The sequence below is a fragment of the Hetaerina americana genome, unplaced genomic scaffold, assembly GCF_022747635.1.
Source record: "Hetaerina americana unplaced genomic scaffold, ioHetAmer1.1.p SCAF_8, whole genome shotgun sequence".
Lineage (NCBI taxonomy): Eukaryota > Metazoa > Arthropoda > Insecta > Odonata > Calopterygidae > Hetaerina > Hetaerina americana.
Window position 1 is genome coordinate 9,887,159 of NW_027287427.1, and position 15,360 is coordinate 9,902,518.

The window sequence follows — 15,360 nt, forward strand, 5'->3', positions numbered from 1 at the left end:
CTGGCGCTCAGACGTCTCCTCGCGACAGCGGGGGGAAAGGACGTCGCCACCCACCCCGCTGGCAAGGCGAGGGGACCACCGGTGCTTTTGGGTGTCAGTGTGGTACCGCATACCTTCCTTGAGCCCTTCCCTCTTTCTTCCGCCTTCCTCTTTCACCCCCAGCCGCACTGCGTATGCCCGCGTCCCGAAGCAGCACCATAGGAAAATGGGGCGTTCTTTTCGATTCATTTTACGAACCTGCGGGCTTATTTTTGACAATTTCATTTCTGCGAATCGCTCCCTCACTGTCTGTTGTTTTAACTGGTGCCGCATGTTCATATGCTACCGTCGTTAACGCCATCGAACATTCTCTGTGAAAAATTCCAAATATTTAGGAGATGCGAGAGTATTTTCGGAGGATTATTTGCTAATTGAAATCTCATCCACAACTTAATATTTCCTTATTTTGTTTGTCATTACTGTATGGTATCGAACACGAAGTGATGTTGTACAATGTATCGTGTTTAAAATGGTGTCTTTTCCGATCGTGTTCATCGCCATTGTGTGTTTATCCAACTTTGCAATCAAGTTTCCTCTCAAGCTTTACCTTCCATGAGGGTTTTCAGTTAACAATTGTCACAGGAAGTGCCCAATTACTTTTCCTCTGCTCGTTAATGTCTTCCTCCAACTCCTTCATGCTAGTTAGAACGATTTCGTCATTAGTTACTCGGCCAACCAGTTTAATTTCATCATTCTTAGATGGCACCACATATTCGACGCGTTCTTTTTTCTCCTGCTTTCATCGTCCGAATCACAAAGCTGCGGAAGAGTAAATTGCATGTCCCCAATACAGCAATGATCAAGTCAAAAAGGTTGGATTTGATTGGTGATGATTGGGGTCACTATTGGGTAAGCAATTAAGACTATGTTAAATTCACACATTCAGAGCATTTATTTCACTTCTCCATCTGCGGTTTTTCAATAAGTTGTCCCAAGAGAATTGGATTTTGTAAAAGGTCTTCCATAAGCATCACCCAGGTGCATCCAGTCAGTCTCAGCCCCTTAAAAAGCCATTGTACGATACACGTACGTATATGAACCCACTCGAATGACACTCACGTAGGTGGGTGACATTCGAATGATAACAAACTCATTGCTCGTCCTCAGCGACGCGTGGTAGGTTTCTCTCCATCAACCACTTTGATGTATGTTGATATTTTGTTTGTCTTATGCCAATGCCAAGCCGCAAATGCCATGTTGCTCTCTCTGGGTTTGACTCCTGGTCAGTTCCCCCCTATCTACTCCTCCGGCGCCCCACACTCGGATACGCGCACCGAGACAGAATGAGCACCTTAAAGAAATCTGAATTACAGGTATATGGAATCGAGCCCCAGGGCGCAGGAGAGAGATTTCCATTTCCCCGATTACTTGTCACGACTCCTTAAACTTTTTAAAAATGGCATGCTTCCCGATCTTATGGATCGAGAATTCATTCCTTCGATCGTGTCATTAAGAAGCGTATTCTTAAAGAGTTTGCCTCGTTATCTTCATGGTAGAAGATAAATAGTCAGCCACACCTCCGAAATTTAGGTGCTTGGTATTAGAGCTTAAAAAAGAATTCTCCTGGTGGGAAACTCCTGAATGGTATTTAGCGGCTGCAACGCATTCATTAATACCCAATCGCCCGGAATAAGAAACCGAAAATTGAAATACGTCGCTGACTAAAGTGAGCCAACATTTCGTCTGCAGACCTTTCTGTCTGGACGCCCGATTTGAAAAAAGATTTGATAGGAAACGCAAAGTTGGACGCATTATGACATTGTCCACGTAAATGGCGTCTAGGAGCCACTGCATGTGCATCGTCGGGTTGTTCTAAAAAAGGTGCCGTAGTTGGTCATCCACTGGAGTAATTCGGGGCTTCCTCCCCACGGAAAAGTCTTGATGTTGATGCTATCGCCTCCTTATCTCTTACCTTTATCTTGAAATAATCGTCGACGAAAGCCCATGTTCAGTTATCTGTAAAGTTTATTCTGCCCGGTAGATTGCGATACGACTGCCTGCTTACTCCTGTTCGATAAGTTCAAGAGCACGACTTGATTTTATTTGCTCTCGTATCTGTGCTCATTTTCTTCATTGGATTTGTGACCGACGAGGGATCAAACCTATTAAAATAACTCCACCTAATTCTACTCGCCAAACACAATAGCAGACTTAATTTTTCATTGCATCCCACCGCGAAATGTATTAAATATAAATTTATAAGATTCATGCATCTAATAATGAAGAATATATTATCTTTTAATAATAAATTCTTATCAGGAATCGTAATCTCAGCAGATAAACCTTTTCTTTTACTCATTACGGTGTGACAACCGTTCTGCAAATAATTATTGGTTGGTGTACAGGTTTATATTTATAAATATTGAAAGCAGTATACAGACAATCGAAAATATAATGTTAATCGTTCCTAATACGTTTTCATTCTCCCATATTTTTAATGATCTCTTCCGTTGACAAGTATTTGATTTAAGCTATTTTAAATTAATTTTAATCTCATAATGTCGCCTTTGACTTGTTAATTAATCATTACATGAACATTTGAAGCAGTTTCGTGTTTTTTTATGAGTGCATTAATTTTATGAATCCTGGATGAAGTTAATTATACAAATAATTTGGCTGACAAAAATCATGTATGGAAAACAATTGCCATATGATCATTATTGTGTGGACGAATGTTATGCTTGGTAGTGGGCGGAATATCCATTGAGGCAAAATGCTTCGTATTTTACCCTAAAGCCATGCAAAATCAAAAAAAGGAAAGCATGGTTTTATGGATAAACATGTGTTCATGTGTTGTCAGTTATGCTTGTTACCTCCGTTCCTCTTCTGAAAGGAAACTTCCTCTTCGCGGGTTCGATTCCCGCCTGGGTGAGTTTCCCTCCATCTAGGGCTTGGGTGTTTGTAAATGTGACCATTGTTATCGTTGTTAATAGTTCGATGTAAAGGCCAAAATGTGCTGTTTTCGGACTAATACTGAATAAATAAATAAATAGAAACCTATCATACTCATGAACGTATAAATGATGTAGATCCGTCAAATGAATTTGAACTAAATGTTGTTAAATGCATAAAACCTTTAAAATGTTGTAAATTCTATAATTGAGAACTGACTGCGTGAGATTTTACTGACTGCGTGAGATTTTACTCATGTCACTTACTTATTATTTTTCCTCTTGTATCTTTCAGGTCGAAATGAGCTAATAGCACGCTATATAAAATTACGCACCGGGAAGACGAGAACCAGAAAACAGGTCAGCTCGCACATACAAGTTCTGGCGAGAAGAAAATTACGAGAAATCCAAGCGAAGCTGAAGGTAGTGAGTATTCTTTTAGTTAATCTTCGTTTGTGTACCCCTTGCATCAGTGTTAAGGGTTTGTACAATTTGAACGCCCTCCAGTAAACCCGACACAATTGTTATTAACTTGCTTATTGCTTCCTCGGTAGGTATTTTAGTTATATTAAGTTTTCCTCTCCTCAGTAAATTTGATACCAATCAACAGCATTTTTTCCATTATTGTTGTGCATGTACTAATGTAATTTTTAAATTTTTGTTTGTGTTTGTGATATATTTTTCATAACTGTATTTGCTACCTAGCATTTTTCTGGTCCTAATTTTATTTTTGTATCTTCTCTTATTCCGGACTTCTTTTATATTGCAATGTTCATTTTTTTGCACTATTTTTGCAAGTGTTAATAACCATTCTGATTGCAGCATTATATGTTTATGGCTTTGGCTGTTAATTACCTTTCCATGTATCACTTATACTAAAGATAACATTTCATTTCCACGCTTCAAAAGTTGTGGCATGATGCATAGATAGCACTGGTCAATAAACCCATTTCATAATGAACCAATTTGCATGATTTGGTCACTATACGTTTTATGCTGGAAAAATAAAATTGAAATAAATATTGTGCTTAAGAGAACTTTCAAACTAAAATTTGCATCTAGCAGTGATTTTAATTTAGTGACCTACATTTCCTAGGTTGCTGACCAGTGTTGTAAAGCTAGTTTTCCTATTTTAAAGCATTATTGGACTGTAAATTTTCAACTTATATGCTCTATAAATATTTATTTTGTCAAATGTCAGCCTTTATCATTTTAATTTAAAATTACTTTTGAAAAATTTGCTAAGAAATTGAGAAAAATACAGTGCATTAAAATGTGTTAACAAGTGCCTTTTGCTGAGAGTAATTATTGTTATCTAATTAATACTAATGTTTTAAACTCTTTGTGAACAGGATAATGTTTTGCTCTTCCTAGGTTTTTGAAATTCCTAGGTTTCAATGGCATACTGAATTTACTAAATGATTTTAATGAAAATAATTGTTAATTTGCTTTTTCATGATGATGGTGTGACCTTAGATCATCCGATAGAAATCTTGCAAGCATGCTAACACTCCTTTAAATCGTTGGGAACACCAAATAAGAGCACTGCAACTTACCCTCAAGTTGACCCTTCTTTACTAACCCTTCTCTGAAGTGAAGCAACTCTTTGTCTTTTGGTCCCTCTGACGCAATTTGTTGGGAAAATACCTTGATTTATGTGTGGGCACCTTCATATAGTGTAGTCTATACCTTCATTTAAGTGGGATTATACCTTAATAACATTTTCCGTAAAATATCTAATCTGTTTAATATAATGTGCAAGAAAATTTATATACCCTCCCTAGTTGTTGAATGCTGTGGGTGCTGTCTCACCCTGATCTCCTCTTCATTAGATTTTTTCTTAGCTAACCCTAAATGTCAACGGGATAGTCACAAAATTTGATAGAGTATATTATGTTTATGTGGGCAAATAGGATATGAGTTATCTCGATTTATTTAGTGTTTTGGTGTCATGTTGGTACTTTATGTACTGACTCTGTTTGTGTTCACAACTGTGTAAAACTTTCTCTGTAGAGTATACCTATGCTGTTGGCTAACAAAAATTACACTCTGGGTACAAATTTTAAGTAATGCCATAACATTTCATTCTTCCATGAGTGCCACTTCCCTAATTACAAAACATGAAATATAATAATTACTACATGCCATGTATTTACTTTTAATTTGACTTAGTTTAAACGATGTATCAGTTTTTACTTGGGTGATACTTCCTTGTGAATTCTAAAATATTTCTCTCGTGGGCATATTTCAAGACATCAAGAGTGTCTGCATAGTTCTTCATCAGACTTGCAATGGTTTTTTTAATGATTCCATAGGATAGTCTTCATGATCACAAAGTGGTGCAAAGAGTTGATCACAGCTGAGAGAGTTCTTGATTAAAATTTGAAAACATTAACCCACGCAGTTAATTTCCTAATAATAGATAATGTACACAACTAAGTTGGAAACGTGATAGTTTTCATTTTGGAAATTTTAACTCCCGGGCAATCCGATGAGTGTCTTCAGATTTTTCACTATCAGACAAGGAAGTTTATGTGAAAAAGTATTATTTGCCCTATATTTCTTCATTTTTATAAAAAATGCACACTACTTTTTTAGCATTAAGTGGAATTTACAAAGTTAGAAATTTTTTCTCTCTGCAGTGGATAAGTTCTAAAGCCTAAAATTACCGATTTTATAAAAACATACTGTTATTTTATGATGTAGAGGATTAAAAGGTGCAGTGATTCTCTCATCCATGGAATTGATTGCGCAATGAATTAATTAGTAGTTTTGCAATTTTATATATTTATTGATGGAAACTATTTTATTTATTTATTTATTTAGTAAAAATTGTGCACATACAGCAGGATTGCCAATTTACAGTGACACATATAACAGGAACATATAAGGACACAAACATACAAACATCAACAAGACTATACTATTGAGGGAGGTGTGAGAGATGTGTCAGAGAAAGGTTTATGAATATAGCTTTAACGATGAACATTTTGAAATTACTTAGTTGAAGCAATTCCATTTAGGATCATAATATTTAGAATTGAAACGTTAACTTTCTCTGAAAGTATTAGTGCCTTCTCCAATTTATTTGCATACATTTACATTGTGGCGTACTTTGGTCAAACCTGAAATTTTTTAATTAGTATAATGCAGGAAATAATGAAAATTATGTTCAAAACTTAACCCCAAATGAGGCTAGCCTTTGTCTTTTGCAGATTTACATGAAATAGGTTTTTAAATGAATGAAAAAAGTTTTGAAATACAAAGAAAATATTGCTAATGTGCTATGTTAAAATCACTTTTTGACTATTTTAAAAGTTATTCTTCAAGGCATGTTTTAATGATTTTGAGACAAAATACATGGCTTTCAGTGGGATGCTTGTAATACATTTTAGATCTCCTGGTAGTTACCACTTGAAGTTGCCTAGAGTAATGAATATGTTCACCCGAGTCTATGAAAAGTAAAGCTATGGGGAAACAGTTTGATCCATCTGCTGATTTGTTAATTTAGTGAAGACATTTTCTATGAGTATTTAATGGCATTTAAATATAGAATTTCATTGATAATTACTACAATTCACTGTCTGTACTTCCTATTTGCACCGTGTATTTTTATAGCAATTGGATTTTATGACTTAGTTAAGATGGTGTGCACAGATAGAAGCAACACTCGAATCAGAAAGCTTACCAACTTTGATTTCTCATGTATCTTTGATTAGTATTAGAATGCATTTATCCTTGAGGTTGTGGTTTTAAATGGTATGTGGGCCCTTATAAACTCTCTTTCTTTGGACCATCTTGGTTGCATGGTGTATATTTCTGTAGAATCTTTCCTAATGAGTATTGTATTCACTCAAATCCATGATCGTCTCAAGTTTCGAAATATTTCTGTTAAGCTGGGCCACCAGGGTGTCTGTCATAAGTCAATGAATTGATAGGACTGGAAAAAAATTTGATCTGCATAAACGCAATTTGCTAATTCAGGGAAAAAAATACATGACTCAATCATGTTGTCATGCACAATTCTTAAATTTTGGGTTATTTCCCCACAAAATACCTCAATTTACCAGAAGTAAGATTTAAACACTCAGATTCTACTTTATCAGAAATCTCACTATCTTCAATTGACTTTGCAGCCATAAAAATTTTTATTTTTAAAATTTCAAAGGTATCAGTTACCACAGTTTTTGTTGTTTGTTTAAAGAAATCATAATACATTTATTTAGTATCTGGAAATTGTTTAACTTAATTTCCTAGTCATTGGATTTCGATAAATACTGTTTTTCAAAGGGAATAGCCAGAATCTTAAGCACCTGAAATATTATTCTGCTTTCTGTAATCACATTAGAATGCCAAGTTAGATTAATTTATGACAAGACTAGTTGTTCAGATTTCCAGTCCCTTCTAGAATTAACTGTTCCACCGATCAATAATTTCCTTGGTGGATATTATGGCAGTAACTTTGCATGGTTTTGCAGTTTGCTGTTGAATCAGTGATTGCTCTTCATTGAAAGGTAGTGGCCAAGACCAGGGTGGGATGAAGGGGAATGCGTGGACGCCCTTGAGAGGTGTCATTGATTTGGGTGAATACGGTTGAATCTTGACTCTTTGAGGAATCACACTCTTCCCTCCCTGACCTGTTCCTACAGCCTGGATCCAACGCCACCCTCGAGTTTGTCACTCATGTTTTTCTCCTCTTGAAGCCCCAAATTAATCCAGTGATTCCTTTCCCTTTTCGCCCACTTGAACCCCAATCCCGTCTCCACATCCCTCCCATGTACATTCCAACCCGCTCAGGATCAGGCAGCTAAGGAGAAGGCACTGCAGACCATGTCAAGCATGTCTAGTGCGCAGATCGTGTCAGCCACAGCGATGCACAACAAGGCAGCAGCTGCCGGTCTCGCCACTCTTGGGCTGACATCCCCAGTTTCCTACCCGGGCGCGGTCAGTAGTCAAAAATGATCAAAGATGATAAAATTAATTTTGGAACAAAATCCCCCTTTTAATAATTTTAATAATAATATTTTTGTGAGTGATTTGATTTTCGTGACCCCTTCCGATTTCACTTGGTTGCTGAAAATAATTCCGTTCATATTTTTTTATATCTTTTTAATGGCAAAATTTTGGAGGTACATAAAATCAGAAGACTGATATAAATTTTACTTGTTTGTAGTGCAGATTTTGATTTCAATGGTGATAATAAATGCCCATTTAAAATCAATATCAGTTTGCTAGAACTGTAAATCAGAGTGGAAACTGAATGATCAATTGAAATCTACTTCTCCAAAAAAATCGTACGTGCACTCCATTGGTTAGATATTAAATGTATTTCAGTTTTAGGGCTTAAAATAATTAGTCTGATTGTCATCTATGTCTGCAAAGATTCGGAAGGGGTTTTCTTATTTACTAAATCTAACATTCTTCAATTAATCAATCCATTCCTAACCTGAAATTTTTCGATCATAAGTTGTGAATATATACATGTTAAGCTTTGGCTTTTAAACTCTGGTGTAGTAGACATATTTCATTCATAATCAACATACTATTGGTTCTCTCATGCAATTTGATTGTATTTCAACACAGATGCACTGGCAATGTAATATATGAACTGGAAATGTTTTTGTGCTTGTCCATGATGTAGGATATGGTGATAATTGTTGCTATTCTGTGGTTGTGTGGGCTCTTGTACTTTTATGTTATTTTTGTGTAATATCTATTATACTGGTTCAATTTAAATGGGAGCACTGAAATTTGTATGTCACCTCTGACTAGACAATGTTGTTCTGCACCTCTGATGATCATGGATATAATTAAAACTTACCGTAAATGGTATACTACCAAATGAACACAGTATTTAAATGGAATATGCATTTTTTAATTTGATATCATTGCTATTCAAATTTAATCATGGAATTTGATGTGTTACAGTATTTCTTTGTGTGACTTAGTCTTTCATCCATTGTTTAAAATTTTCTCTCGGGTCTCTGCTAAACGTTAAAATAGTGTAATACATTCACAAGTACACAAATTTTATAATAATTAGTCCCATTTGAATAATTATTTTTAGTTTACCATGCATTGAAATCTATTCATTTTAGTAGAAATGAATCCTGCTCTGCATAAGTTTTTAAGAATATAATTTATGAATCAGGTCTTGAAAGTCATAAAATGAAAAATATTTTGCAAAGAGCAACTACGGTTGATGTTGGCTAGAAATGATAGTGTAGAGGGGAGGGAATTTCTCTTCAAATATCAATTTGGGTTATGGAATTGGTGTCAGTTAGTTGTATTTTCATTTAAAAAATTCTAAAATGTAATTCTAATCCTTATTATTGGTTTAAGTTATTATAATTCTTCCATATTAGTGTGTATAATAATGGCATTGTTTTGGTATAAAATGCTAACTTAATTTTTTCTCTCCTTTTTTAGCAGTTTTGGCAGCCTGGATTACAGCCTGGTACATCTCAAGAGTAAGTATTAATTTTTTAATACTGAAATATAGTGATGACATAATTCATGTCCTTGATAAAGACCCCTATTATGCTTATTTACTCAGTTTAATACTATCTATTTTAAATTCATTATTTCCCTTGAAATGGAATTATGTGCTTATGAATAATTTTTTGTATGATTTACCGTGTGTACTGAGATTAAGTTGTGTTTGTGATTATCGTCAAATCCTGTGCAGTTATTGAAAAAGAAAATGTTAACAGTTTAAGAAGATGCATTCTCCCTCGGTAACCAATTCTTAATTCATTTACCCTGACTAGTCTTTTGGAATTTGTGGTGAGTGCTGATTTGAAATTCCATGAGAATGTTGAAGTCATTCAGCTACATTCACTAATTCACAATTTTCTTGGAACAAAGGAGCATTATTAGGTACCTTATGAAATTGAATGTTGAAAATCTTGTATTAGTTCAGAATTGAATTTTTGACATGCTTCTGCGTTTTGTCTAAAAATATCCGAGTCACTTAAATGGTGTAGTCTAATGGTTGGTTCTCTTTGTCTTTTCTTTGCAGTGTCAAACCATTTGCTTCGCAGGTTGGAGGTTATGGTGTGTCGGGAGGAGGAGGTGCTGGCAGCTTGGGTGTTGTCCCTGGATCCAAACCCAGTGCCACGGCCGTATCATCATCCGTCGAGGTTGGCGCCATTGCTGGTGGAGTCAGTGGTGGGGGCACAATGCCGGGAGCGATAGGAGGTCTACTGTCTGGGAGCAGCGCCAGCCAAGCACCTGCCCCTCCACCGTGGGAGGGACGAGCCATCGCCACACACAAACTTCGTCTCGTTGAGTTCTCAGCCTTCATGGAACAGCAAACAGATCCAGACACTGTGAGTACCGTCTCTTGGGAAAACCTTTCCTCAATCATTCACCTTGCTTTAGGTTCCCGGATTTTCTTTGCTAAGTTAAAATTAGGGCATGCACTTGCTTTCTTTAGTAGTAGTATTTCGGGGAGGCGACCGACAGCTGAGGTCATTTGCGCCATAGGGGATGGACAGGAAAGGATGAAGGGTGGAGAGAAACCCGGCATCGGCATTAGCCTACTCTTTACGAAAGGTGCCAAGGGGTCCGCAGTTTAACGTCCCATCTGACAGACGTCGTACTCACCCAAGGTGCCCTTCACAAAGCACCTCAAGAAGGGATCGAGATACCTCTGACAAATATTCAACACCGCTGGGATTTGAACCCACGCCCTCTGGGTGGGAAGCCAGTACGTTAGCCCACGCACCATCTCGATCCCCCTTGCTTTCTTTCACATTGGCACCATCCCCTCCTTATCTCCTCATATTTACTGTATTTTCCGGAAAACGTGGAAGTTGTTGAACAGGGAGAGGAACTGGGCCCCCCTACTATCAATTTCTAAATTACACAGCAACTAAGACTTAGTCTGGGATGAGCTCAATCCTCACCTGTAAAAACCAGCCTTCAGATTGATTGCTGTGTTAATCTAATGATGGTGATATGATTCATTGGTATTCATGAGTGAGTGAAACACAGGCTGGAAAACATGGTGCATGGGGCAGGCAAGAGTATGACGGAAATTATCAAGGCTCTCACACGGTTAATATTTAAGCTATCCTGCTTGGAATTATCAAAGACTGCTGTGAAAGTGAAAGATTTCTGAAGGACTTTGAGGAGAGAGGAATGGTCGTGATTCCTCTAAAAAAAAAGAATCAAGAGGTGGGAGGACCGTTCAGCCATGAGTGTAATGTCTTATGTATCAAAAAACTCAACATGAATAATTAGCCGAAAGATATGAGAAGAATACTTGGCGATATCTTCTTCGAAAAAAGATTTTGATCACGGAAGGAGAAAACTAAGTGACCAAATTTTTCTTCTGCTGTTAGTAGAAACGTTGATTTGCATGAGCAAGCTATGCTTCATTCCAATTCGGGACTTAAGAGAAGCCTTTGACTGTATAAAAAGGATCAATTTGGAAAGTTGGAAATATTTGGAACTGAATTGTTTATCCGGAAACAAAGGAAGATAACTGGTGGTGAAAATAAACAATAGAGTAATGAGGTTGGAAAAGGATTGAAATCTCTTCTTCTGGGTTGTAAGATCATCCGCACTCTTACCAGGGATAATAGTCAATAGACATCTGAAACAGGAAATTAAAGAATTGCAAGAATAATAATGAAAGAAATAAAAATACAAGAACATTGGGGAGAAATTAGCAGTAAGAAATGAATATTCATTGGGGAAAATTAGCATGGGATTGCTTCAAAGATGACATTTCAGTAATGGTGAAAATCTATAGGCATCAGTGAATTCAGTTGATCAAATATAATGACTATACAACAAAATGTAGCATTTTTTCAATTCCGCTTGGTGTTTTGAGTTTTGTAAAGTGTATGCAACGCATTCATCTGAAATATTATTATGCTATTCACCATGCTGGCATCAAGGATTTTTGATTCATTAGATGATTACAACTTTTCATGCAACATATAATGACTCAGAAATACTCATTTTACTGAGTGACCAAAGCTGCACAGAAATTTTGAATCATAATTATGTACGAGGGTCATCCGGAAAGTAGTACCCGTTCGTGCCGCATGAAGTGCTGACGACGCGAGTAGCCGCTGGACGAGGTCAGATAGCTTCAGTGGCTTGTCTGCCTTCTCTGAGCCAAGTTGCGTGACGCTAGCATTGCCTGTGTTGTTTCTGTGATTGTTTACAATGTTTAAAAAAATTGAGAACGCCGCCAGTTGTGAAGTGAGGGCAGTGATTAAATTCCTCAATGCAAGAAACGTTCGCCCATGTGATATTCATCGCCAATTAAAGGAGGTGTATGGAGACAATGTAATGGACGAGTCGTCTGTTCGGCGGTGGTGTCGCAACTTCAACATGGGGAGGGGGAACACACACGACGATGAGCGTTCGGGGAGACCGTCTGTCATTACAGACCAACTGGTGAGCTCAGTTGACGAATTCGTGAGGAACGATCGGCGCGTCACAATTGATGACATCTGTGAGCATTTTCCCAATGTTTCTCGAACAATTGTTCATGAAATTGTTAAACACCATCTGCATTATGCAAAAATTTGTGCAAGATGGGTCCCTCGCGTATCTCAATGAGCTGGCGGCGAAGGACTATGCAGCAGGAATACAGAAACTTGTCACACGTTATGACAAATGCCTTAATTTGCTTGGAGATTATGTTGAGAAGTAGTTTAAAGTATCCTCTTTCAAATAAAATTTTTTATGTTTGTTAATATTTACTTTTGTGTCTTTATTTCACGAACGGGTACTACTTTCCGGATGACCCTCGTATGTATAGTTAGTATATATCTTTTGATTGCCCCAGATCCCATGTCACATGCCTGGGAAGGTATATCTTTCTCATTTAAGTTTTTATTCGCACCTGCCTATTGTTGAAAACTACTACATGTCATTATATTCATTCTTTCATTTCTCACCTAAGTTAGGAAAACAATGGTTTTTCCATATAGGTAGAGTTGTTAGGAGAAAAGGGTATGGTGTGTGTACCCTGATAATTTCCAAGAGGAACGCTAACTTTTGCTCATTTGCCCAATGCATGCATTTTAAGCTTTTCTGTGGGATGACGTGCATGTGATTTTTTTAATATTTGAAGAATGTTAGTGTATTTTTCCCTCTTGTGTGGAAAAACGGCATTAAATTAAATTCTCATTTTTATAGTACTTGACTCAAAAAAATTCAGGGAAAACTCCTTACTTGCATGCTTGGGAAAGAATCTTATATCTGATGGCCAATTTTGATACTCAATTGTTCTCTCTGTATTAACGTGTGGATTGCTTTTTTCTTTGTTTCAGTACCAGAAGCATTTGTTCGTTCACATAGGCTCCGTCACATATGCAGATTCTTTACTAGAGGTTAGTATCTGATTTAGATCTGAAATTATGTTTTTAAATAGTTAAAATTATTGTCTTGTGTTTTAAAAGAAATGTGTTATTTGCATATGACCTTCCATCAGTAATAAATATTTTTATCTGCTTCTGGTGGTTTCTTCATGTAGTATCTTTCATCGTATTTTAGCATATTAATTATACTGTGTATAATTTTATTACAGGCTGTAGATATTAGGCAGATTTACGACAAGTTTCCAGAGAAGAAGGGTGGCCTGAAGGAACTATATGACAAAGGCCCACAGAATGCTTTCTTCCTTGTCAAGTTTTGGGCAGACCTGAACACCAACATCCAAGATGAGGCTGGAGCATTCTACGGAGTCACAAGCCAGTGAGTGAACCTTAACGTTTGATAAACACATCCACATGAATCATGTTTATTGCTACCTTGCGACATATGAAAACAAGGAGTCTTCATGAAAAAATTCTTCTCGGAAGGATATTTTCATTTAGTTAATTCTTGTGAAATGGTCTCATACATTTAGAAATGGGTAAAGGATAAAAAGATGCTGTAGTATGTCTTAGTCTGTATTTATTAAAATGTTCCTTAGTTAATTAATAATTATGCTGGATAAACATACACAAAGTGTCTTAATCAATGTACATGGCCTAGAGTGTGAGTCTATATTGTTTGCAATTTATAGCTATTTTTTGCAAATGAAAGGTATTTGTTGAATTAATACTAAATTTCGATTACTATACTACCTTGATCAAAAAGTTCCCGGAATAACCACCGTGTGGCGCTCCCATCGTTCCGATTTGAGTTCTGTTTTTTTTGTTAAATTGGTACATCTGTTGTTGATATTCCCTTTAAATCTTAGTGTCATAACTTGACATTTGCAAAAGTTACGTAGCCAAGAGTACATCTATCTCTGTGTGTGTTGGCGATTTTTTACAATTTCAGAAATGGATTTAAATTTGCAACAACAAACTTGTATTAAATTTTGCGTAAAAAACGGATTTAGTGGCGCACGGACGTTGGAAATGTTGGAAAAGTGTTTCGGCAACGATTCTCTAAAAAAAACGGTCGTTTACCAGTGGCACGAGCGGTTCAGAAGTGGTCGTGAGTCAATCGAAGATGATGAACGCAGTGGCAGACCATCGACATCGAAAGTCGGTGAAAAAATTGATAAAGTAAAAGAGCAAAAGCCGACCCCGGTGGCGGCGGGGTAAGGTCCTCGTCTGCCATTCGAAGGGTCGCGGGTTCGATTCCCGCCTGGGTGAGTTTTCCTCCACCTAGGGCTTGGGTGTTTGTAAATGTGATCATTGTTATCGTTGTTAATAGTTCGATGTAAAGGCCAGAATGTGCTGTTTTCGGACTTATACTGAATAAATAAATAAATAAAATAAATAAATTAACCATCAGAGAAATAGCGGAGGACTTGAACATTGCCTATGGATCCGCCCAAGACATTGTGGTTAATGATTTGGGTTTCCGTCGTGTAGCAGCAAAGTTGGTGCCAAAAGACCTCAATTTCATGCAAAAAAGAGACCGTGTTGACGTCGCAAAAGACATGATTTGCGAGGCTGAATCCGATCCCACATTCATCAAAAGGATCATTACTGGAGACGAGACGTGGGTTTATGAGTACGACACGCAATCCAGACATCAGGCAAGTGAATGGCGTTCACCAAATGAGCCGAGACCAAAAAAACCACGTCGTTTTCAGTCAAAAAAGAAGGCAATGCTGACGGTTTTCATGGATTACAACGGTGTAGTGCATCATGAATTTTTGCCAGAAGGCCAGACAGTAAACAAAGAGTATTATTTGGGCGTTATGAGACGTTTGCGTGAAGCAATTCGCCGAAAGAGACCAGAAATGTGGGCAGAAAACTCGTGGATTTTGCACCATGATAACGCACCGTCGCACAGTGCTATCATTATTCGTAATTTTTTGACGAAAAATGCAACGAATACCATCCAACAGCCACCGAATTCACCTGATTTGGCTCCCTGTGACTTCTTTCTGTTCAATCGAGTTAAAAAACCATTACGGGGAACGCGTTTTAGCAGCCGAGAGGAAGTAATGGAAAAATCG

The 15,360-nt window shown here is 37.2% G+C and overlaps 1 protein-coding gene across 3 annotated transcripts in view; it reads left to right on the top strand.

The window, feature by feature from the left end:
• sd (TEA domain transcription factor 1 homolog scalloped) overlaps positions 1 to 15,360 on the top strand; it is a 340,590-nt gene that overhangs the window by 323,144 nt on the left and 2,086 nt on the right. For 2 of the 3 annotated variants that reach the window (XM_071596520.1, XM_071596522.1), the window contains exons 4-9: positions 3,226 to 3,356; positions 7,728 to 7,874; positions 9,360 to 9,400; positions 9,952 to 10,261; positions 13,229 to 13,288; positions 13,486 to 13,652. In XM_071596520.1, the coding sequence (XP_071452621.1) occupies positions 3,226 to 3,356; positions 7,728 to 7,874; positions 9,360 to 9,400; positions 9,952 to 10,261; positions 13,229 to 13,288; positions 13,486 to 13,652 (856 nt within the window). The remainder of the gene's footprint in view (positions 1 to 3,225; positions 3,357 to 7,727; positions 7,875 to 9,359; positions 9,401 to 9,951; positions 10,262 to 13,228; positions 13,289 to 13,485; positions 13,653 to 15,360) is intronic. The other variant, XM_071596521.1, reaches the window with a different exon arrangement.